This window comes from Falco punctatus (assembly GCF_963210335.1).
Source record: "Falco punctatus genome assembly, chromosome: 8".
In the NCBI taxonomy this organism is placed as follows: domain Eukaryota; kingdom Metazoa; phylum Chordata; class Aves; order Falconiformes; family Falconidae; genus Falco; species Falco punctatus.
Genome location: NC_137588.1, coordinates 7,251,974 through 7,276,544, shown reverse-complemented (window position 1 = coordinate 7,276,544; position 24,571 = coordinate 7,251,974). Strand labels below are relative to the sequence as shown.

General features: G+C 41.7%; 4 protein-coding genes across 4 annotated transcripts; all 4 read right to left on the bottom strand.

Annotated features, from left to right (window-relative positions):
- Positions 1-3,626: 3,626 nt before the first annotated feature.
- On the bottom strand, positions 3,627-4,585 carry LOC308069019 (UDP-glucuronosyltransferase 1A1-like). The gene has a single exon (XM_080400697.1). It carries the CDS (start codon positions 4,573-4,575, stop codon positions 3,634-3,636), a length of 942 nt encoding a protein of 313 aa, XP_080256823.1. The 5' UTR covers positions 4,576-4,585; the 3' UTR covers positions 3,627-3,633.
- Positions 4,586-5,419: 834 nt separating this feature from the next.
- Positions 5,420-6,384, bottom strand: LOC308069017 (UDP-glucuronosyltransferase 1A1-like; the record flags this gene model as incomplete). The annotated part of the gene is made up of 1 exon (XM_080400695.1): positions 5,420-6,384. One exon carries the CDS (start codon positions 6,382-6,384, stop codon positions 5,428-5,430), a length of 957 nt encoding a protein of 318 aa, XP_080256821.1. The 3' UTR covers positions 5,420-5,427.
- Positions 6,385-7,854: 1,470 nt separating this feature from the next.
- On the bottom strand, positions 7,855-11,051 carry LOC308068479 (UDP-glucuronosyltransferase 1A1-like; the record flags this gene model as incomplete). The annotated part of the gene is made up of 2 exons (XM_080399186.1): positions 7,855-8,784; positions 11,043-11,051. The coding sequence occupies 2 exons, from the start codon at positions 11,049-11,051 to the stop codon at positions 7,855-7,857; spliced, it is 939 nt and encodes a 312-aa protein (XP_080255312.1).
- Positions 11,052-13,652: 2,601 nt separating this feature from the next.
- LOC308069023 (UDP-glucuronosyltransferase 1A5-like) lies at positions 13,653-22,199 on the bottom strand. The gene has a single exon (XM_080400702.1). It carries the CDS (start codon positions 18,350-18,352, stop codon positions 17,477-17,479), a length of 876 nt encoding a protein of 291 aa, XP_080256828.1. The 5' UTR covers positions 18,353-22,199; the 3' UTR covers positions 13,653-17,476.
- Positions 22,200-24,571: the final 2,372 nt, after the last annotated feature.

Below are 24,571 nucleotides of genomic sequence, written 5' to 3'. Positions count from 1 at the left end.
TAAGTGTGCTATCAAGGGATGTAAAGTAAGAAGCATTTCCATGCATATAAGTTATCGTAAATGAAACAATTAGCAGGGCCTTTGATTAGCAGAGGTAGCAGATTTTTGTAGAGGGATTTTTCTGGGTCAGGATTTTTTCAAGTGAGTCACTGTGCACTTGACTGTCCTGTGCCAGATTCAAGTCAGGAATCAACTTTTATGGCCACTGAGCTTCTCCAAAGAGTTGTTGCTCTGTGTGTGTTGCACTATCGACACGAGAGACATAAACCTCCAATTTTCTCTTTTACACCTTTGCTCAGAAAGGTGCCTGGAGTTTACACAGGATGTTCTACAGGGTAAGCAGGAGCTGACACACCAAGAAGTTGTGTCACCAAAGTTTGGGTAACATATTAACCAAACACTTTTTTATATAAACAATGATGCAGCAGAACACACAGTTCCTGCTCAATAGGGGCCATAAGAGTTTGTAGTTGAGTGGCTCGAGGCCGAATGTCTTTCTGAAAGCAATGATACAGCAGAATATGTGGTCCTTGCTCAAGAGAGGTAATAAGGGTTCATAGGTGAGAGGCCACAGGCCAAACTTTTTTGCAAGTTCTTAAATTAATTACTTTCAAAAGAAGTTAATAAGCCTAAGCTGTGGTATGAGCCAAGGGAAGTCCACACTTTTTTCCTGTGCTTACCAGAAGAAGGGGAGAACAAGGGTTTCTGAGCTGCTTCTGCATATGCCATGATAAGCTTTTTAAGGCAAAACCCCCCCAAACCATATTGGGAGTCCTGTTCTCTATAACATTTGACTGCAGCCTACAGCTACTCAATGGCAAGTAACAACGACAATGGACCCAAACTTCTGGGCAGCAATAAATAGTATAATTGGGGCCACAAACAGGAGTTTGAGAGATTCAGACTGAACATTTGGAAAAAGCTTTTTACCTCTGAGGTTTTGAAGGTCTGTCTGTATAACTGATGTGATCTGATATAGAAGACAGTCCCGCTTCAAGGATTTGTTTAGATAGCCAAATCAGGTTGATTTGAATGGGATTTAAGTGCCTAATTATTCTCAAGAACCTGGGTTGAAGTTGCAGCAAATGATGCAATGGAAACTCAGTGGGGAGATGAGTGAACGAAATAGGCACCATTAATAAAGCAATGGCCTTAGACAGGGACGATATGCAAAGGCATATGAAAATTTTCAAGATAAACCCAGAAAAGCAGATACCTGCAGTTTGTGCTTTAAGGAAGTGCCTGACTAAGTAGATCTCATCTGCCATTAAGGCATATTTCATGGAAAGGGAAAAGGTGGATCCCAAAAATTTACAAGTTTACAAAACAAAACAAGATATAGGAATGGTAGTGGAACAAGAGTCATTGCTGGCTGGAGAAGAAAGACTGTTTTAGACCCCCCAACCAAGCACACCTGATCAGAGAGAGCTCTGAACAGTTTCTTCTGCTGTGCAGCAGCCTAGAAGAGTTGTCTTGGAGCAGGTAGGAGTGATGGGAAAGCTGGTTTGTGAAATAGCTAGCTTTGCTAAAGGTACCTGGGTGTGATAAGCACGTTCCAAGGCTAATACTAATTGTGTCCTAAAAAGTTTGTTTTGATAGGAGCTTCTCCATGTGGCCTGTCAAAAAAAGTGATGCTTGTAAGCCAGCAAGAACTGTGACATCTAAGGAAACTGCATTAAAGAGGAAACAGTTTCAGACACCAATACAGTCCCATTCTGCAGCCTGTTTTGGGGAAACTTTCTTCTCTAGCTGAGATTGAGGTGATATTAAAAGACCAAAAACTAAAGGAGGTGGACAGAAGACATTCTCACGTGCCAGGGAGATAGCTGCAGTACCTGTGTGTGTGTGTTTTCAGGTTCTAGTGGCAAAAAGATCTTGCACAACAAGGCGACGCAGCATTACATATACCTTAAGGTGGCAGCATACACTCAGGTAGTTAACCCGGAGTTGCAGATGTACTCTTACCCTATGCTAACATATAAAGGGCCTTCAAATCTCATATTTGATATATAGGCACTTCCATGTTAGTCTTGGCTGAAACATTAGCAGAACTTTAAATGTGTATTATCTGAATAACACTAATATAAACTGCTATAAAATGACATTAAAGAGGTAAAAACCCCACAAACCAAACCCTTATGGCTAACAACAAGTTCCTAAGAGTTTAGAAGGTGTGTCACTGGATTTTGAGCAACACACAAACACCCTTTCACGTGTATATGAGTCCAGAGACTAAAGTCCATGAGTTCAGCCCATTCCAAAGGCCAGGATGAAAAAAGATATCCATCAGGAGAAAGTAAAGCTAAAGTACAGAGTTGAGTGCCAAGGTTGTACACTGGGAACAGGACAGCGAATATCCTGTTAAGGGAATGCATGATTACTTTAAGTCTACAAATCCTGGCAGTCAAAATGTACCTCTTACTAACCATCCAAATCCTTTTTAAATTCATAGGTTTTGTCTACAAAAAATATCTGCTAGTGTTGACAAGCAGATTTTTTTTACCTACAAAAAAAATCTGCTGGTGTTGAGAAGCAGCTTTTTAAATTTTTTGTGTGCACAGTGTGGAAAAGTACTCCCTTTTGTTTGCTTGAAGCTTGCTGTTGCTACATTTCAGTGTTGGTCATAGGTCAGGTACTGGGAGAAACTGCCTATCAGTTCCCCTTTCACCTTGACTACACCTTTCAGGATTTTATAGACCTCTGTCATTGTTCTTTTCATAGGTTTAGCTGTACGGTTTATTCCCCCTCTGCTTGTCTAGACTGAGTGCCAAGTTTGAATCCTCTTAAAAATGCTTCATTTTTACTGTGTGAGGTTCAGCTTTTTCTGAAAAATAAGCCCCATTTTGTTGTTTTGCAAAGTCAATATCTGAAAAACTTACCTAACAGGAATAGTTATTTCTAAAAATAGAAGCTATGATGTTACTCTGCAAATGACCTACTATATTTGAATACACATTGAAAAAAATCTGAAATAAACTCAACATTCATTTTTTAAGAATAAAGTAACCCAACTTATACTTTATTTTTATGATGTCAGCTGATACTTTCGGTAAGTAGCATCACTGGCCTGGGGTATGCAAAAAGAATGCCACGAGCTGGAAAAATGGGCCAACAGCGGCATTGTGAAGGTCAGCAAAGGCAAAAGCAAAGTTCTGCCACTGAAATGGGATAACCCCATGCCACAGGACAGGCTGTACTCCAGCTGGACAGCTCTGCAGCAAATGACCCGGGGTCCTCTTGGACAAAAGGTGACTATGAGTCAGTAGTGTGCCATTGCAGCCACAGAAGCCATAGCATCCTGGACTATAGGAGTACGAGTGCAGCCAGCAGACAGGGAGATGACACTTATCTGTTCAGCATTTGGGAGACATCTGAAGACACGTACCCAGTTTTGGGCTCTCCAGTACAAGAAATACATCAATGTGCTGGAGCAAGTCCAGCAAAAGCCAACAAGATGGTTAGTAACTGGGGACACAGGATCAATGGGGAGTTTCCCAGAGCTAATTCCATATACAACACCTTCTCCAGCTTTATACTGGGCTATTCAGGTGCCTTCACTGAAACCAGTGCTGCCTCCACTTTGCAAAGCAAAAGCAGTTTGAAATCCTTCTGCTATCACCCACAGAAACAAAACTAATAAAACCTGTGTTGCAACATTTCAGAGTATGTAAAAACCTGCAAGAATGACACAAACAAAAACAGAGCATGACCCACCTGAGGCAGCTTCTTGTGAGCACAGTTTACTCCACTAACCATAATCATGTTGGGCATCAATGGTTTTGGATAGTGTAAAACAAAGTCTAGCTTCATGAGCCAAATGGAAGCCTGGCGTAAGAGATCTGGCACAGTCACATCCCGCCCAAGGAACTCAGAAGCCAGTTTTGCATATGGTTGAAAGACAAAATCACAGAGAAAATAATTTGGAATTTCAAAGATTAGGTTCTTCACCCGCTCGAGAAAGTTCATGCGGTCTGTAAGATCTGTAAATGCCCTAGGGACATAAGAAGGGGGATTGGGACATTGAGTGGCTACAGATTCTAAACCACAAGGTATCAGCTGCAAGAGAAACACGGAAGGGACTGAAAGATGTTCAGCCACTATCTGCCCACATGGTAGTAGAGGGTTTGTAAAGACGGCATCAAACTTGCTTTCCTCGAGATATCTGACAAGCTCTTTGTTGTACAGTAATTGTCTACAGGTAGACAGGAACATGGCAGAGGTTTTTTTTGAATGCTGGTACATTCTAATAACTCTTTCAAGAAAAGATCCTTCTTCAAATACATCCCGTGAAAATGCTTTGAAATTTTCATCCATCTCTTCCTGTGTGAAAGGGACTGGGTACATTTTCATGACAAAGTTCTTTGTTGGCTTTATGTGCAAACTGATTTCAGGTGCGACAATGACTATTTCATGTCCCTTCTGCTTGAGAGCATCCAGCACTTCCCGCATGCTGAGCCAATGACTCCCGTCCACTGGCACCACCAGCAGCTTCCCACCAGCAGCCAAACTGAGCACAGACAGGAGCAGAAGCAGCGCCGCCGTCACTTGTGGATAAGCATTAAGCACCAGGGCCATTTCTGCAGGAATCTGGTGAGAGTGATCCAGAAAGCAAACCACTGGTGGCACTGAAGCCACAGCACCAGCTCCGTGCTTTTAAGCAATCTCTGCTAACAGGCTGTCTTTTGATCCTTAAGGTATTTGCTGTGTGGTAAATGTATAATCATTGATTTGATAAAAGGATGCAAAATAAGCACTAGAGTGCAACAATCTGTGCAGGCGATTGGTAAATGTGCTGAATGCACCACATTAAGCCCCATCTGTTTCTATTAGAAAAGCTTTGGCAGCTCTATTGCCTTTGAGCAGGACCTGCCAAGCCACCATAGCCCCTTCAGCCTCATTGTAATTGATTTTTTTATCAGATGTGTCACTTAGCCACCACCAAGGTGAAATCTTCTGAGGCCTGCCTGTAAACAGACAGTGCTTCTTAGCCTGAGAGTCCGCAGCCTGCAACATTCCTCCTGGTTCCAATTTTGGAAATACCCATGTGAAGATGCAGACAAATTCATTGACAAAAAAAAAGAAGTGGTAAGGCAGCAAGGGTGCACTGGGGCAGAAGCCTCACATGCATTCCTCAGTAAATAACAGATCCTACTAGAACAATATGCAAAGTTGTATGAATTATACTGAACTGCAAGGCTTTGACAGTCTTCAGACTTGCCTGCTGATCTTCCATCACTTGCTAAGGGGGAAAGAGAGTACTAAGTTACACGACATTGCACAGAATGGCTTAAAATAAACGTAGTTAAAAAGGCATCAACTGAGCACACTTTATAAGTGAAAAGGTATAGCTGCCCACATAGAAAATGGAAAGTGAGGAAGAAAGTGAGAGAAAACTGATTTCTTTCATGAGTATTTGCCTAACACATCCTAAATGGGAACGTAACTCCTATCTGCAACACAAAATTCCACCTTGTGAACACAGAAGTCTATCAGAGCATGAATTAAAAACAGAGCATGACCCACCTGAGGCAGCTTCTTGTGAGCACAGTGTACTCCTCCAATTGCAATAATGTTGGGCATCAAAGGTCTTGGGTAATCAAACACAAAATCTAACCTCAGCAGCCAAATGGAAGCCTGGCGTAAGAGATCCGGCACAGTCACATCCCGCCCAAGGAACTCAGAAGCCAGTTTTGCATATGGTTGAAAGGCAAAATCACAGAGAAAATAATTTGGGATTTCAAAGATCAGGTTCTTCACCCGCTGGAGAAAGTTCATGTGGTCTGTATGCTCTGTAAATGCCCTAGGGACATAAGAAGGGGGATTGGGACACTGAGTGGCTTCAAAATCTAAACCACAAGGTATTCCTCGTAAAAAATACACAGAAGGGACTGAAAGATGTTCAGCCAGTATCGGCCCACAGGGTAGTACAGGGTCTGTAAGAACAGCATCAAACTTGCTCTCCTCAAGATATCTGACAAGCTCTTTGTTGTGCAGTAAGTGTGCACAGCTGGAAACTGCCAAATCAGAGACTCTTTTCATACCTTCATATACTTTAAGAAATCTTTCAATAAAAGATCCTTCTTGAAGTACATCTCGTAAAAATCGCTGGAAATTTTCATCCGCCTCTTCCTGTGTGGAAGGGACTGGGTACATTTTCATGACAAAGTTCTTTGTTGGCTTTATGAACATAGTGATTTCAGGTGCGACAATGACTATTTCATGTCCCTTCTGCTTGAGAGCATCTAGCACTTCCCGCATGCTGAGCCAATGACTCCCGTCCACTGGCACCACCAGCAGCTTCCCACCAGCAGCCAAACTGAGCACAGACAGGAGCAGAAGCAGCGCCGCCGTCACTTGTGGATAAGCATTAAGCACCAGGGCCATTTCTGCAGGAATCTGGTGAGAGTGATCCAGAAAGCAAACCACTGGTGGCACTGAAGCCACAGCACCAGCTCCACGTATTTAAGCAATCTCTGCTAACAGGCTGTCTTTTGATCCTTAAGGTATTTGCTGTGTGGTAAATGTATAATCATTGATTTGATAAAAGGCTGCATAATAAGCATTTAATTCCAGCCAAGTCCACAGGCTAGTGGTGTGTGGTGGATGCACCAGATAAGCTCCATCTTCTTCTGTTAGTGGAACAGTAAAGAGTGTCCCAGGAAGGAGACAGGGGTGATTCTGGATGGCACTGCAGGTCTGATAGCTTCCCTCTGGCTGAACGTTTTGCAAGTGCAGATGTCTCACACCCGCATCACCATTCAGCCTAGCAAAGCCTGCTCCCTTCTCCCAGGATAAGACCTGTCCCCTCTCCCTCTCTCTTTGAAGACTCATCTCTAGGAGGTCTATGGCCCTGTAGCAGATGTGGAAGAGCTTTTTAAGATGGTTTCTAGACTAAGAAGACTGATGAAGATGGAAACATGATGCCAGGTTTGCCTGCAGAGCGCATCACAAACACTAAGCTGTACTTCCAGTGTCTGAGACCTTCCTCAGGGGATGGAGGGGTTGGCTTTGTATGCTCAGAGGGCAGAGCAGAGATGTACGAATACTCTTTGAGGGGACATTCCACGAAACAATTCAGGGCCTAATTCTGGCTTCTTTTTCATCACTGGCTAATCTTGCATGGTGTCCAGAGTTGCATGAATGCTCAGGTGGCAAATTACTCTGTAAGATGCCACAGCCACCTCCACCACTTGGAAATGGATGGAATTGCCACACAGGCTTCATGACCTCATGCCATGGCACACAAGGCCTAAAGAATATGACTGAAGAGAAAGCCAAGGCACCAAAAAAAGTAGCACAACTCTCCAAGCTCTCCCACAGAGCAGCAGAGGAGGCTCTCCATTAAAAGCTGTGTGCATTGCTGTCTTCTACATCCGACCCATAGAACATGTCACATCTGAGACATTAGCATCATCACCAAGGCTGCATCCACCCCCTCAGTGCTAGTCATACTGTGCTGGATGTGTCAAATCAGACGTACTCCATTCATTAGAACTGGGTTTTGAGCCTGGAAAGACCTTTTAAGGTTTTCTGGGCCATCCCACGTGAGCTGATCGTAAGACAAATCCAACACTTTGTCCTACTGTCCAAAAAATCTGACAGTCTTTTTGCTGGTAGATACAATGTTCCATCACAGACATTCACTAGAAGAACCCAGAGTTTCTCTTCAACTGAGCACACTTTATAAGTGAAAAGGTATAGCTGCCCACACAGAAAATGGAAAGTGAGGAAGAAAGTGAGAGAAAACTGATTTCTTTCATGAGTATTTGCCTAACACATCCTAAATGGGAACGTAACTCCTATCTACAACACAAAATTCCACCTTGTGAACACAGAAGTCTATCAGAGCATGAATTAAAAACAGAGCATGACCCCCACCTGAGGCAGCTTCTTGTGAGCACAGTGTACTCCTCCAATTGCAATAATGTTGGGCATCAAAGGTCTTGGGTAATCAAACACAAAATCTAACCTCAGCAGCCAAATGGAAGCCTGGCGTAAGAGATCCGGCACAGTCACATCCCGCCCAAGGAACTCAGAAGCCAGTTTTGCATATGGTTGAAAGGCAAAATCACAGAGAAAATAATTTGGGATTTCAAAGATCAGGTTCTTCACCCGCTGGAGAAAGTTCATGTGGTCTGTATGCTCTGTAAATGCCCTAGGGACATAAGAAGGGGGATTGGGACACTGAGTGGCTTCAAAATCTAAACCACAAGGTATTCCTCGTAAAAAATACACAGAAGGGACTGAAAGATGTTCAGCCAGTATCGGCCCACAGGGTAGTACAGGGTCTGTAAGAACAGCATCAAACTTGCTCTCCTCAAGATATCTGACAAGCTCTTTGTTGTGCAGTAAGTGTGCACAGCTGGAAACTGCCAAATCAGAGACTCTTTTCATACCTTCATATACTTTAAGAAATCTTTCAATAAAAGATCCTTCTTGAAGTACATCTCGTAAAAATCGCTGGAAATTTTCATCCGCCTCTTCCTGTGTGGAAGGGACTGGGTACATTTTCATGACAAAGTTCTTTGTTGGCTTTATGAACATAGTGATTTCAGGTGCGACGATGACTATTTCATGTCCCTTCTGCTTGAGAGCATCCAGCACTTCCCGCATGCTGAGCCAATGACTCCCGTCCACTGGCACCACCAGCAGCTTCCCACCAGCAGCCAAACTGAGCACAGACAGGAGCAGAAGCAGCGCCGCCGTCACTTGTGGATAAGCATTAAGCACCAGGGCCATTTCTGCAGAAATCTGGTGAGTGCGATCCAGAAAGAATATCCCTAGCTAGGTTTCGAGCAATCTGTGATGTGCTTTCTCCAGATGATCTTTAGACTTATTTGCAGTGTGGTAAATGTACAAACATGGGTATGGCAAAGATGGAATACAAGGTGTTAAAGTTCAGCCAATTTGGCAGGCAATATTCAGAGTATCAGCTAGACTGTGAAACACCCACCTCTTTGTATTGGAGAAACACTGGGATTTAAGGAAATGAGGGATCCTTCAACAACTGGTCTGTTCAAAAGAGCTAATTAACATATCATTCCTTTTCCAAACATGAATTTTCAGTGTATGAAAATTTATTCACTCTTGCCAGTCCAAATCATTTTCATTTGAAAAGCTTATAAAAATATTAATGCTTCACATGTGAAATGGCCTGGGTTTTTTATCAGTTTTATACTTGACACTGTAATGAAAATGGAAAATTGGCTATCAAAGTTCATTTCCCTGAAAGGCCTCTTTTTTGGAAGGATGAAGTAGGGGCTGGAAGAAGGAAGGGCAACAGCATATTTTGTGCCAGCTATATTTAAAACTGAATTAGCAATTCAGAAACACTGGTCCAGATCAGCCTGGGAAGAGTATGCCTCAGGGGCATGAAAGCAAACAACATATGTCTAATGCATAGACAGGATTTGCAGACAATCAGCCCTAATTATGAAAATTACTGCACAGAAGTCAATTTTGACAATACAATGGTTTAGTATGGAGGTTTATAGTAGACAACAGAATTTTTTTAGGGACATTTGCTGAACTACTGCAGCTCTAGGGACACCCTTTTTAGGGAAACTTTTCAGAAGGCAGCGTAAGCTGTTGCAGAAGCTCAGTGCTTGCTAGCAGCTACGAAAACCTCCAAGAGTTGTTTAGAAGATTTTGTAAGGAATCCATGCAATGAAAGAATAAGCCTAGATTGACAGAGCAACCAGAACACTTCCTTCCAACTGATGCATTACAACATTTTATTTCTAAATTAGGAAAGGATGGTTCTATGAACTGAAAAGATTAATCGTTTTTAACAATCACTTGTAACAGTAAAACAAATAGCTTGAGTTAACAATACTGATTTGGCAAACACCAGCAGCAGACCTGCCCGGTAAGACAGGGATCTCCCTCACTCGTGGGTGTTTGCCTCGGGTGTTTGCCTCGTTAGGGAGAGTGTAGTGGTGAACTACTTCAACCTAGGCCAAACAAAACAATTGTGTAAGCACAAATGCTTGGATCCTGCTAATCCTATGGAAGAGTACCTGCAATTAAAACCAACCCAGTTTTTCACCTATTTCCTTTGTCTTGACAGTATACCTTACTGCCTATATAAATCCCACAAAATCACCTATGCAGTAATATACACACAGCATTTACAAACAGCATTCCCCCTTCAAACATTAGTATATTTTATCAAGGAAATCACTGACCTGAGATAATGGCTTTTTATTTCCACAGTTTATTCCTCCAATAAAAACTATGTTGGGCATCACTGGCATGGGATACTCAAAAACAAAATCCATTCTTTTAAGCCAAATTGATCCATGGCTTAAGAGCTCCTTCATTGTTACTGGTCTGTGAAGAACATCTGAGGCCAGAAGTTCAAATGGCAAATAGGCAAAATTGCAAAGAAAGGATTCTGATGACTTGAGAAATAAGTTTTCCACACGCTGGATAAATGTCATGTGGTCTGAGTTGTCTGTAAATGTTCTTGGGACGTAAGAAGGAGGGTCTGGACACTGAGTAGCCTGCAAATCAAAACTGCAAGGGAGTCCTCGCAAAAAGAAAACAGATGGGATAGACAGATGCAGAGCCAGTATTTGTCCACATGGCACAACAGGATCCGTGAGAACAGCATCAAATTTACTCTCTTCAAGATACTGCATCAGATCCTTGTTATGCAGTAAACTGCTACAAGAGGAGACATAGAGATCAGAGATGACTTGAACTTTTTCATAAAGCGCAGCAATTCTTTGAAGAAAAGGTCTTCTCTCAAAAAGATCATTTGCAAATGAATTCATGCGTGCTTCTAGTTCTTCCCTGGTTAAAGGCACTGGATATGTTTTGAGGGTGTAATATTCAGATGTCTTCACATTCAAGTTTACTTCTGGTGCCACAGCGACAATTTTGTGCTCTTTCTGGCTGAGGGCCATGAGTAGTGAGCGCATGCTGAGCCAGTGACTCCCATCCATTGGCACCACCAACAGCTTTCCACCACTGGCCAAGCAAAACAGAGACAGGAAAACCAAAACCCCTGCAGAAACTAAGTAACTGTATTTACTTACATGAGCCATGTTCCTAGAAATTCAGACTCTGCTCTCTGCCCTGGCCTAACAGATTTTAAGTAGACCCACAGCACCCTGCCAGGTTCTCACATTACCCCTTAACAACCCAACTTTTCCAGTAAAACCAGTCACCAGTAACCATTCAAGGCATTGATGAGTCATTTAAGGAACTTGATAAATCAACTTGGGTTGGGCAGGACTGGGCTTGGTATCTGAGGCTCCCTTGGGATGGGTCCTTTCTGATTGATTCCCTGTGCTGATTGAATTGTTAGATTGAAAAGAAAATCAGGCTTTGCAAAAAAAATCCCAAGTCTTTGAATAGGCCTGGCACTTGGAAGCAACTGGACTTGCTGAAAGAAGGTATTAAAATGCTTTCTTGCTTTCCTTTCTTTTTGATAAGCATTTTACAGCTGTTCTGAAATGCTTGTCAAGTTTATGTCTAAAATTAGAAAATTATGCCACTATACAGCATGATATTTGTGCAAATCCTGAGGAGGAGGCTCTGTGATTTACATAAAGCTCAGCACTGGGGCCAGGTACAACACCAGGTACAAATTTATTAAAATAAGTAACACTGCAGCAGAGGTTTGTATCAGTGAAGGAAAAACACTGAATCCATGCTGTCATGCATGTAACTTCTTCGTTCCCATCCTGGCCTATCTCTCTGTGCCTCTTTTGACCATATTCTTCTTCCAGGAGCAACAGGAAGAAAAAGCCACTCAGTTCCCCTTGTACCTAATTAAATACACCAAAGCTTGGACAGAAGTAGCCAGTAATAGTCCTCTTGGTTCAGACCAGCATTGATTTTCAATGGTAAGCACTGGCAGTACTTCAGATGAAAAACTAAAAGTAAAATACCATGTCTGAGCAGCTAGCGAGTACTTCTGACAAACTTGTCAAACTACAGGATTTTATTTTGCTGTTAGATGTACCTGTGTAATTCAGAAGCATAGCTGGAAGACACCAAGAAACCAGGACTGAACAATCAGTACTTCTGCAATACGTATTGCTGCTGGAGTGTGAGAGTGAGTTTGTCTTCAGAGGATAGTCTGATTTCAAGCTGAGGCTCCTACATATCCTTGCCTGCAGGCAGGATTTGTCTTGCAGCTTTCCCAGAGGATCTGCCTGGATTTGTCCCTGAGGAGCCATTAAGCAGCTCTCATGACAGAAGAGATAGGAAAAAACTCTACCGCGATGAAAGTGGCCATGTGGGGGGTTGATGGCAATTTGAAAGACACTTTTGTGAAAAAGCAAGATATGAACACTATCAGCTCAACAGAAATTAACAGGCAGCAAGAGGTGAAGTACCAGGTGAAGCCTGAGGGCATTTAGGGTTGGCTCTGGGGAAGATGGCCAGGCTTGTAAAATGCAAATCTGTTTTCTGTGAAGCTTGACTCATTCATGTTCACAAAGGCCTATGGATTTGGGAGAAGAGTAAGAGTGGTGAGAGGCAGGAGGAATCAATGCCCTAAGACTCAGGGAAGGCTAGCAAGTGAAAATAAATCAAGGGAAGAATAGAGGAGAGTCTTTATTTTTAAGTAACATTCACAAAGGATAAAACTTTGTTCTTTCTAGGAAATTATGTGATTTATTCCTGAAAATGATGACACTAACTACAGATTCCTCAGCTGCTGAGGAGAGCTGTCTCCTCCTATATCTCCTTTTCCACTCGATCTCTGGCTTCACATGAGGATGTTCCACTTAAAGCACAAGCAAGCAAGAATATACACCACATGCAGCTACAAGCTAACATATATCGTGAGAACCAACAAGCTAATATACATCACATCCATGCCTTTATCAAGTACTTTTTAGACTATGAATGCCCAAGCAACCACCCATCAACATTTCCCTATCCAAACTGGACATCTCCTAAAAATGCAGTTGCAAATTCAACTGTCTGATTTTTGTGATGGAAGCTGTTGTTACACCAAAACCTTCACCACAAAATACTAGCCTTCAACTCAAACACAAGACTGCTGTTACAGAAAGGAGCACATGATGCTATTGCACATAACTCAGTAGTGAGTTATTTTTCTGACTGGATAAGGAGCTAATGCTCTTGAAGAAATATTCTACTACCTCATATGTGAGGCAAAGGATTTTTTGAAGAGCCGTTATAATTCACCTGTCCTTTTTGCATTGATCCCTGGGTGAGATGGTATTTGTGTACCTGACTTCAGCTAGAATTTAACACAGCATAGCACATGACCCCCTCACCAAAAAAATTCCCTGTGTTGGGCTGCCTGAAGGAAAGGACATGGAATCACATCTGATTCTCCTGGTCTGTTTTTCCTGTGGATCAGCTGTACAGAAAGCATTAATCTAAATTATGTCTTTAGGTAAACATCCATATCAAACACATTATTAAAGCTCACTCAGATCATGCAGGTGTATGACTGCCAAAACTTTTCCCTTGTTATGCCTTTCCCAGCCAGTCACTGACCTGAGATAATGGTTTCTTCTGCCCACAGTTTATGCCTCCAATGAAAATCATATTGGGCATTACAGGCAGGGGATATTCAAAAACAAAGTCAAGTCTCTTCAGCCAAATGGATCCATGACTTAGAAGCTGAGTAATTGTCATTGGCTTTTTGAGAAAGTCCGAGGCCAAGCTTTCAAATGGTGAAAAGATCATACTGCAGGTGAAAGACTCTGAAATGCTAATCAGGAAGTTCTGCACTCTCTGAGAGAACGTCATATGGTCTGTATTGAGTGAGAACATTCGTGGGACATAGGATGGTGGGTCCGGACTCTGAGCAGCGTGAATGTCTATAGCACATGGGATGCCCCGCAAGAAGAAAACAGTAGGGATAGAAAAGTACAAAGCAATTATCTGTCCACAGAGTGATAAAGGATCTGTAAAGATGGCATCGAATTTACCTTCTTCAATGTATTTCATCATCTCTTTGTTGTACAGTAAGGAACTGCAGGAAGCTTGAAACATGGCAGAGCTCCTTCGGAAATGATCCCAAGTATTCAAAAATCTGATCAGAAAAGGCTCTTCACTGAAACAGCTTGCACTAAATGAGCGCATAAGTTCTTCCATCTCTTCCTTTTTGAAAGGTACAGGATACGTTTTCAATTCATATATTACCGAGGAATCTATCAGTATTTTGCTGTCTGGTGCAATAACAACTATTTCATGCCCTCTCTTGCTCAGCTCGACCAGCACTTCCTTCATACTGAGCCAGTGGCTGCCCTCCATTGGGACCACCAGCAGTTTCCCAGCTGCAGCAGGGCCCAAGCAGCAGCAGAAGAGGAGCAGCATTGCCACCAGCATTTTGCAACTTCGACGGACAGGAGCCCACTCATGGAAGAGGCCAGGGCTGGTTCACAAGCTTTTATAGGCATGCTCCACCCATGCAAACACACTGCTGGGCAATGCTTTCTAACAATACCTCTGCCCTTTTGACTCACAGCATATTTCATGTGTTCACAAGTTTGCATGCAATGAAGTCACAGTAGGTGAGTAAGGTTTATGAAAGGTCGGGATGAGGTTTGTACATCAAAAGTGGATTTGCATGAGCACGAGAAAGGTATGTCTCTTATCACACACTTCGCTCACCCAAGCCGAGACTACAGCTTAATGTCTCAGCCTTCTCTTCTTCTTCCCCTAGTAGGTCCGCAGCCTCATGACACTTCTTACCATCGGCAACCCAGTAAATTTTGCTGACGTACTGACAACATGCTCTACAGAACGTGTGAATCCATGAAAAGGATGCATACACAGAGTGCGTGGACAGAAGCACTGCTGACCCCACATGGTAGCACTGGGTCTGTAGAGCACTTTTCCATCTGTGTTGAAGATCTCTGTGCCACTGCGGGCTGACAGAGCTGTCACAGTGTTATCCCAAATCCGGGTGCTTCACCTGGTGTGCAACAGCTGACCCACACACAGAGTTGAGATATTTGTGCTTTGCATGCATGTGCAGAAGTGGGTGCTAGGTGGTAATCCACAAAGCTAGCATACCTCTTAACACAGCAAAAATTCTCATACGCTTTGAACAATTGTTTACAGTTACCTTTAGTCACACATAATTCCATTGGTTCCTTCAAGCCTTGTCTCCATTTAAGGTTACAGTGTTCTTTTTTTCACCGCACATGTTCTATGGGAGGGGGCTTTGTTAGTAGTGGGTTCTCTTTGCTCGAGGGTGGAACTTTTAGTATGCTAATTAGGATAGTTCATGCATAGTTCCAGTAATTTTCTGTTTAGTCTCATTAGCCATTTGGTTCCCCTTGAGCTTATCTTGTTGTTCCCCAGCTTGACATATTTATGGTGTCTGTTCCTTCTCCCAAGGCCAGGTTAACTGCTTGTAAGGGTTTAACTAACATTTTCTGTTTTTCAAATTCTTTTTTGACTTTCACTATAGATATTTACTTTTCCCCTCCCTCTCTTTTTCTTTTTTAAAGTAAATAATTCTTATATCAGCAGAATGTAGTAATTTGGTATTTTTTTATAAGTACTTTCTTTTGTAATGAAGCTGAGGCAAGTTGTACAGTGAAACATAACTTAAGGTAAAGATAAAGACGATAAGTCAATGTTAAAGTACCTGCGGTTTGGTTTTTGCTTTTTATATAATAAAATGTATTTATATTTGTATTTTTAATAACCAAAACCAGTTAGTACAATTGAGAAAAACTAATTATTTTTTTCATTGATGCAAACATGCTTTTTTTTTTTTTTTTTAAGATAAGTAGCCAACAGAAAATCTTTCCTCATTTCTACATATAACTTTCTTATCCTATTGGTTATAAAACTAAGTTGCAAAACCGCAGTTCACCGTTGTACCTCAGATAACATAAACCAACAACACATTTCTAATTCATAAACTTACAAGTTCATGGCCAATGTCAGTTGAGTTCACGATTGAAAGTTCATCAACTCTGGGTCCAGATCCTTCTCAGTTGTAAACTGCTGGGTTTTTACATGTTGGTGATAACCTCTCACCATAGAATTTTGTAAGTGGGTGGCTGGGCAGGTGCCTTTGGGATACAATTTGCTCCTCCAGGGCATTCAGGGCTTTACATCACTGGTGGAGCTTTCTTTTACATGCAGTTTCTGCATGCTTACTTTCAAGGCTGATGGGAAAGCAATGACTTTATTGAGAACCTGCCCTCCCCCCCAAAAGCAGCCAGCTCCATCACCCATGCTTTCCCCATATCAGTAGTTTACCACACAGAACTAACTTAATGGGAATTTGCAAACAGCTCTGGAGAAGGTGATGCACAGAAACAGACCTGTTGCTTATAACCTCTGAAAAGGCTGTCAGATAAGCATTAGGAGAACATGCATTCAAGCTAGATTTACAGATGAAAAGAGACAGTCATGCATGTCTCATGTGGGGCTTTACAAACATCTGCTTGAGCCTTTAATACCAAGTCACCAATCTTGCCCACTCTTGACTCCACGTCCTTTTCAAAGACCCCTTGTGAGCAACTGCTATTTCTTTTCCTTCATTCGAATACACATAACCAGTTAGAGTGAATTAAGTGGTGTTAGAGACTGTCCTTCTAACACAAGCACTAAACATACTTATCTGGGCAAAAGGGGAGGATATTAGGGCTTTCTTGAACACTACTCTGTTTCAGGGGTACTCACAATTTGCGATACTTGAATATCCCTTTCCTGGTTTTGATCTGCTATAGAATATGCTGTACTTGATTCAGAGACCTAGGGCGTACCCAAAAACCTGAATGGGAATTTACAGAAGACATGCATGCCCAGAAAAGTTTAAAAACGACTTAAGTAACCTATAAAAGAAGGGGAGGATACAATTTAAAAAGGCTTTCTTTGGGGGGTTAGATATTGACACCTAGACATAACAGCAGACATGTAAATGAATCAATCCATCAGATAGAGGTGACAGAAAAAGAACTGATGAGTAACTAAAATCTTAACTCCTGTAACCTTCAATGTGGATGAAAGGAGAATAGATATATGAAAGTATGGAAGGAGTATCCATGAGACAGCTGGGAAGGGACGACAGGATGGGGCAGAGAGCAGACTGCTTATGGGTGTTTCTCAGGCTACTCCTTAAGAAGCCAAGTCCTCCAAGCTTGGCTTTTGTTGCAGGGACAGCTCTTGTGGAGATGGACACAGCATATGAAATGGAAGCTAACAAGTCTGGCTCCTGTGGGGTAGGAAAATTTGCAACTCACCACAATTTAGGTGAGCTTCACTTCAACAAAGGAGCTTATAATTTGTGTAAGTTACGTGTCACTTAAATTCTCATATGATATGATAAGACTTTAGGTTTGCCACAATATGATACAATCAAAATGATGGATATTAGGAAATGGCATTTCTGCATCATGCAGGACTCCTCATTAGCTTTCAATCTTTAAACATCTAGGTGTTGCCAGTTAGGTTTTGATGTAAGGATGCTTAAACATTTATGTTCTTGCCTTTTCAATAAAAACAAAATAAAATTTTATACCTGAGACAGTTTTTTCTTCTGATCACAGTTTATCCCTCCAATAAAAACCATGTTTGGCATCACTGGTCTTGGGAAATCAAACACAAAATCATATCTCATTAGCCAAACAGATCCATGGCTTAGAATCTCTGTAGCTGTCACTTTCTTTTGCATAATTTCATATGCAAGTTCTTCAAATGGAGCAAATAGAGGCTTACAGTAAATAAACTCCAGCATGTGGACCAGCATGTTCTTCACGCGTTGAGCAAATGTCATGCTATCTGAATTATTTAGGAAGAGCCTGGGGACATAGGAAGGAGGGTTTGGACACTGTGTAGCTTCAAAATCCATACCGCAAGGCATTCCCCGCAAAAAGTAGATGGAAGGAATTGAAAGATACTTAGCAATTATCGGTCCACACATCAGAACTGGATCCGTGAAAACCACATCAAATTTGCTCTCTCTCAGATACTGCATCATGTCTTTGTTGTGCAAAAGGCTCTTACAGTTGGTAAAAAATAACCTGGAAATTTCTAAGATGCTTTGATACATTGTAATAATAATATTCAAAACAGACTGTTCAACAAAATGAGCATTAATGAATGAGTTGAGCACAACACCGAAATGCTCCTCTGCGTAAGGTATTGGATATACTTTCACTGTATAATTCTGAGGCTCCTTTGGCTTCATATGCAAACTTGTTGATGGTACAACTACAACAACTTCGTGTCCATTTTGCTGGAGTTTCTCCACTACCGGGCGCATGCTAAGCCAGTGACTTCCATCCTGAGGTATCACCAGGATCTTTCCACCTTCAACAAAGATTAAAGACGATGTCAGAAGAAGAAATAGCCCAGTATGTTGGTAAAAAAACTGAAACAGAAGAGCCATTTTGATGGAAGAAAGCTGGAGAGTCCTGGTCTGGAAGCATCTGACACAGTCCTTTATGTGAAGATCCACGCAAGCTTTAACTTTTCTGCAGGGAACTTATTGACCACAGAAGTAAATAATTAACTTCCCAATATCGTTGTGGTTATCCTTCAGTATTGCAATTGCTCATATAACAGGGAAGGGCAGCACACTGTTCTTGAAAAAGATGCCCCCCTTTGTACTTTCTGTTAATTTTTAAGCCTGGAAGTACGTCAACATGTTCTTTCCTCAATGAAACTGAGACCAGGGATGTCATCCTGTAATAATAATTGTGGCTGATGCCACTGTCTTGGTAAGTACCCAATGAGAAAATGTGTTTTACTTTCAAAAGGCAATCTTTAAAATACACAAAGCAGAATGAATGGAAATTGAACACCATTTCTTTTATGGACCAGCCTAACTAAGAACACCTAAACAATATGTAGAAGGCTGTTATTAAATTCTCTCCTCCTGGCAGCAGTAAAACCTGCATGTCTAATGAATATATCACAGCTATCAGGATGTACCATGCAATCCCCAATTTGAGATGGAGAAGAACAATCCTGTTTGGCTTTTCTCCCCATGGTATAGACACAAAAAAAGAACTAAATGATGGATTCAATGCAAGTGAAGGGTTAAGAGGCCAGCATAGACCTTTTGAGACACGAAGAAGGAGCATTGGTCTTTGGTCACTGTCCTGAAAACCCTTTCTATATATTGTGAGCAAGACAAAATTTAGGAAGACACATGATATCTTTTACTAGTCCCACTGATTACACACAGGTAGAAAACCCCAACAAGCAAACTAGGCTTCTGAGCTTTCCTCTTTTCACAGGTACAGCCAGTAATGTAAACCACATTTAGGTGTCTCCTGAACCTCTTCAGCTATGAGCCCTGACAAAGCTGCAAACTCACCTTTTCTCTTCCCTGGTGTTCCCTTTTGAGCAGCAGCCCAACTTTGATGAGAAGAGAGATCCGATCCATTGTCTCTTGATTAAATTAGCCAGGAACTTGTCAATTGGACCCGTGGGTTTGAATCCACTCACAGGGAGGTGGAAGCTGTCCCTAGAGTTCATGCTTCCTGAGGGAGGAACTGATTGCTGGGCTGATATAAAAAAAAACTGGGTGGTAATACATCAGCTTGGGTTTCCAAAGAAAGCTCTACTAGGGTGGTGTGACCCCTTGTTTTCTGGCATTCGCTGCTATCCTCTGGAAAAATGCCCGTGAACTGAGGCCCTCAGGGCTTTGCTGGTGGAATATTTTGGTTTATGCCAGTAAAAGTAATGGCAGACCAAAGTCTTTTGGGTGGTGCTAGGGAAGGGGTCCTTGTGAAGACAAAAGCTGATGCAAAACTATCATCAGCATAGTTTTTCCTGTTCCTTCCTTTTATAAGTGGTGGTGGGATTCCCAGCATCTTCACTATGGAGAAACAAAACCTTACAGCCTTAGGCAATGGGGTTTGTCTCACTAGACACCCAAAGGGTGCTAGCACTGTTCTGTGCAGCTCCACGCTGTCATGCTGACATGGAGGAACCACCTTTAGGCTTGGAAAACCGGTTTCCAGAAAGGCCCAAATATCTGGGAGTGAGAGGCAGGAGACTGTTCTGTAAGGCACAGACTGAAAGTGTGAGACTGAACAGATTGATGATTAATTCTCATTAAATGCTGGAGATTTGGCGATGAAGAGTTTATTGCAGCTGCTGTGACAGGAACTGACCAAATCAATTTGGAACTTGCTACTTGGTGTTTTCTTTACTCTGCATTTGGATAAGATTTCCAACAGCAAAATTAGATGGCTGAAAACAGCCAATAAGAAGTTAATCTTCCAGTGTCTATAAGGGAACAAGTATCTTCCTAGTATGGCTACACTTTTGTATGGACTCAACAGACTCCCTACTTTTGCATCAGACAATTGGAGGAAAAACTGTGGAAAAGGTGAGGCAGCAACAGAAAAAACAGAATTAAAAAAAAAAAAATAAAAGGAAGACAAATCAGAGATAAACAGAGAACACACAGACAAAGAAAGGATGAAGTTCTTAGGTTAGCACAGAATCAGCTGAGGTCAGATTTAAGCTGGATAATTATTACTCAGAAAATTATCACACTGGTTTATTTTTCCAAATAACACGTTAGACTTACACGTGTTTGTTGTTCATTACACAGCAGCAAAGGGCACCTGGAACCCTTGCAGGTTTGAAGGATGTGGTGCTCATTACTTGCAGAGGAGCACCAGAGAGTAGTTTGATGAACAGAGGTCTCAAAAGAGTGAGAGCCACGTGACAGCTTGGGGGAAAGGCTTTCCCACTGGATACTGGAGGACATAAATTTTAGGTTAAACAAGGCTGAAGCTTGGGTTACCCAAGACTGCAGATTTGTTTTTGCCTCAGAAGTATATCTTGTGATAAGGCTTGTGTGGGTTACTCCAGGGTGTCTCTTTGAGCTGGCAAGCAGCGTTGCAGCAATGGAGCAGCACTGCACTGGTGTGCAAGCAGCTCTGTGGAGTTGAAACTGCTTGGACCGTAAGCCATGAAGGATTTGGGTGCAGGGGTGCTTTCCCCTCACCCTATGATTGTTTCACCTGGAACAGGTACTAAAACTCTCTCAAACTGCTTATCTCTTGAGTTGGACTGGTTGTGATTTGCAGATTTATTTTAACCTGAACAGCAGACACTGAGTGGCACCAAGGGAAGAGGATAGCAAATAGACACTTCATCAGCTACTTGTTATGTAAGCAGCACTAAATCTAGAACTTAAAAAAAAATGTTTGTTGAGGCAGTCTGGAAGCGTTGGTTTCATCTGCTGGATTTGTTTTCCTGTTGTTAGATGAGATTGCTTATGCTCAGTGTCTTGCAAGCAGGACAAGGTTGCTCAAATGCTAGAGTAGGTGGATGATGTAATTTGGTTTCCCACATTTCTGGATAATGGATCAGGCTTTGTAACTGAACCTAGTCCTTTTTTTGATGCTAAATAGTGTCAGGCAAATGCAGGTTGGTAGCTACTGTTGTGAACCTGACTGATTCCCTCCTTTACATTTTACATAGCTATGGAGATACACTGCCGCTTGCCTGCACAGGACAAGATGGTATGTAGTTTGGCTATCATGACTTCAGAGGAAAAACAAAACCACCATAAAAGTGATTATATGTTTACTGCAAGTTGGAAAGTAATCTTACTCAAAGTCTTTGCAAGAGCAAGACGCAGCAGGTAGCTAAGCAAATCACAGAACACTGATCATTTCCAGGGCAGCCCTTTCCTAAGCTATAAGTAGAAATCATATGAAAAAGATAATAGGTGATCCTGAAATTAATAACTGTATCCTAACAGAAAGGTGACATTTAAGGCTGCCCAGGTAACTGTAATTGGAACACTTCCTAACCTATGGAGGGCAATGTGTTTGATATTTGTAAATATAATACTCTTATAGCCTTTCTAGATCTTTATGCATAGACCTCAGTCAAATATTGTACCTTTAGACTCATATTAGAGAAGGTATCCTAATTTAACCAGAGATAAACTTCCCATGGGAAGGGAAACTAAGGCAGTAGTTCCATTTGGTATGAAGGACTTTCTGTCGAAAGAAAATTGGTTTACAGCTTCGTTCAGTATCTCCTCTTCAAAATATGGGAGGCACAGGAATGTGGACACGGGCAAACTAAAGAGAACAGTGAGATGAACTGTTTGGTTAGAGCAGCCATTTCAGGTTGATACATACTGTGCATTGAAAATGTACAATGCGTGACGGTTAAACCTTCAAAAGTAGTGCTGCTTTTACTTGTCCAATGTTGTGTATTTTGCCACTGTGATATAAGATATGAGAAGTATTGTCAGTTTTAAAGGTGCTTAACATCCCTTAGAAAAGCATAATAAACAGAGGCTGATGTGATATTGGGCTGCTCTGGACTGCCACTAGGCTCATCAACACCCTGAATATCGCATAAGAAAACCAACCCTAGTTTTTGGTTCATGGACAGTGATGACTACTGCTTCAGGGCTGAAAACAAAGAGTTCCCCTATAACTGTAGTAATCTTAGCTACCCATGTTAGCAAACAAACAGTATCCACAGACATGACAGGATCCCTTTTGATGTCACACGAAGTGATGTTTAGGTTGTGCAGTCTGTTGAAAAATGTGTACCAGGTATGTGTGCGTGCTTTAGTGCTGCTTACTGTATTCTTTGGCTTCTTGCCAGTCTTTGAATTCCACTTTAATTGCATATTTCAAAGGACCAGTTAGAAATGTCTCCTTATCAGAGCTTCCCAGATGCTGCTGGCTTTGGCAGGAAGGTTTCAAAACAGGACCAATCTTCTTAATTCTGGTGTTGGAGAATGAACCACAGGGTCTTTATTCAGTTATGCTTCTCCTTTGCTTGAATAACTACCTACTTAAATCCAGGGTTATTTTAATGTTTTAAGTTAACCAGTTGTTTAAATAAGTAATGGGTGGTTTAGGTTAAAAAAATGGCAATAACTTTGAAAGGTTGTTATAGCTTGCATTTCTGAACTTTGCTTTGATTAAATCATATGAAGTTTGTTTTTATGAGCTGCCCCAAAAAGTACTATTAACTTTGGTTAAAGATGAGATATTCATCAAAGTGTCTCAGGGCTCCCAGTTTGAGTTAATTGTGATGTCCCCCTAATGAGGAACCGCTTACTATGCCAGCCTTTGGGTACTTCTGAAGTCATTGGAGGAGGAGGATGGCACAGCACCTCTGGGTCTGATTTCCTGCAAGCCTTGTATTAAACCTCTAGACACACTGGGACTTGGCAACTCAATTTATATGTGTATTAATGAATATGTAATTGCTACTGAGACAAATGCCCATGCAAAGTGCAGGACAAGAGGAAATCCAGCCTGAGGCTGCCAGTTCAGTTATCTTGGTCAATGAATAAGTGTAGTTTGTGTTCCCCCAGGCCCCTGTGGTCACATGTTCTCCCACTCCCTTTGAGACTGCAGGCTGTGGACATGCTTACAGCTCAGGAGGGTCAGGGAATCTGGGATTTAATTCCCAGCTCTGTGCTGGATAAAACACATATGCCCAATTTTGCAAAAGCATGAGCTCCTCAGCACCCTGATACCTTCAGCTCCAGGGGCCAGGTCAGATATGGCAGAAAGATGCCCTCTTTGGGAATGAGGCCACAAAGACCGATCTCTCTGCCTGTGGAAAATTATGGCAAGCGGTGTAACAGGAGGGTCTGTGGCTTAAGCTCCTCATCCAAGAAAAGGCACTGCATTTTTAATCTCTTGTTCTCTCTCCCTTTCCTAGTCGTCCTAACCTTCTGTTTTCTGGGCTGTTGAGAAATAGGCTATAGGGTTTCGAAGAATTGTCTAGTCTTATCATATGGTTATATCTCTGAATAGTAATAAGCAACCCAGAGCTCACCACTGTGTATAGATAGATATTTTTTTTTCTCCTATATGACTTCGCATTTATTTACACTCTCCTGCATAATTGCCTTGTTCCTGGGCAGTGCTAAAAGTGAAATAGGAGAAAATCCTCTGCTGTCTGTAGAAAACATAGCTAGAAAAGGTGGACTGAAGATAGGAGGAATACACAAGGTTTTTCCAGATTTGGAATGTGGGTTTTCCATCAAATGACAACTATCGATTGATGTAGGGTAGATGGCTCTACCCCTGTAGCAAGCTTATGAACTGCAGCTCCAAGACCTTCAAGATACAGAAGCAAACACTTACTTCATGCAACCAGCAAGAACTGGCCTCTTAAATCTCAAGCTACAAAGTGCCAATCTCTTAAGCCTAGCATGAGAGAATGCCTTATTTATAGTATCATTCTAATTTGTAATATTATTCTTTATTTGCCTTATTCTTTATTAAATTTACTGGACTCTGCATAAGCCTTTCAGTTAAAGAGTATAACAGAAATCCGAAAGAGGAAAGAAAAAACCCTTCAACTCAAAGATATGGCACTGCAATTTTGCAGTGGTACCATCACATCTCTGCACAACTGTAGTACAATGACCACAATTCAGAAGTGAGGGAGTAATTTAATAGGAAAGAGATTTGTGTTCTACTTTGTGACTGGAAAGAAATGTCTAGTGCTATCAATTGATTTAGAGACTATATGGTAACTATCAAAATAGATTTGAATTTCTAGATTAGCTTTAAAATTGCCACAGAACAATTCCAGTGAAAGCAGATGTCAAGAAATAGGTATAAAAACTTATCTGAGTTTTGTATAGGTT

Coding starts and splice junctions, on each gene's coding strand:
- LOC308069023 (XM_080400702.1), bottom strand. CDS start 18,352: ATGGCTCTTCTGTTTCAGTTTTTTTACCAACATACTGGGCTATTTCTT.
- LOC308069019 (XM_080400697.1), bottom strand. CDS start 4,575: ATGGCCCTGGTGCTTAATGCTTATCCACAAGTGACGGCGGCGCTGCTT.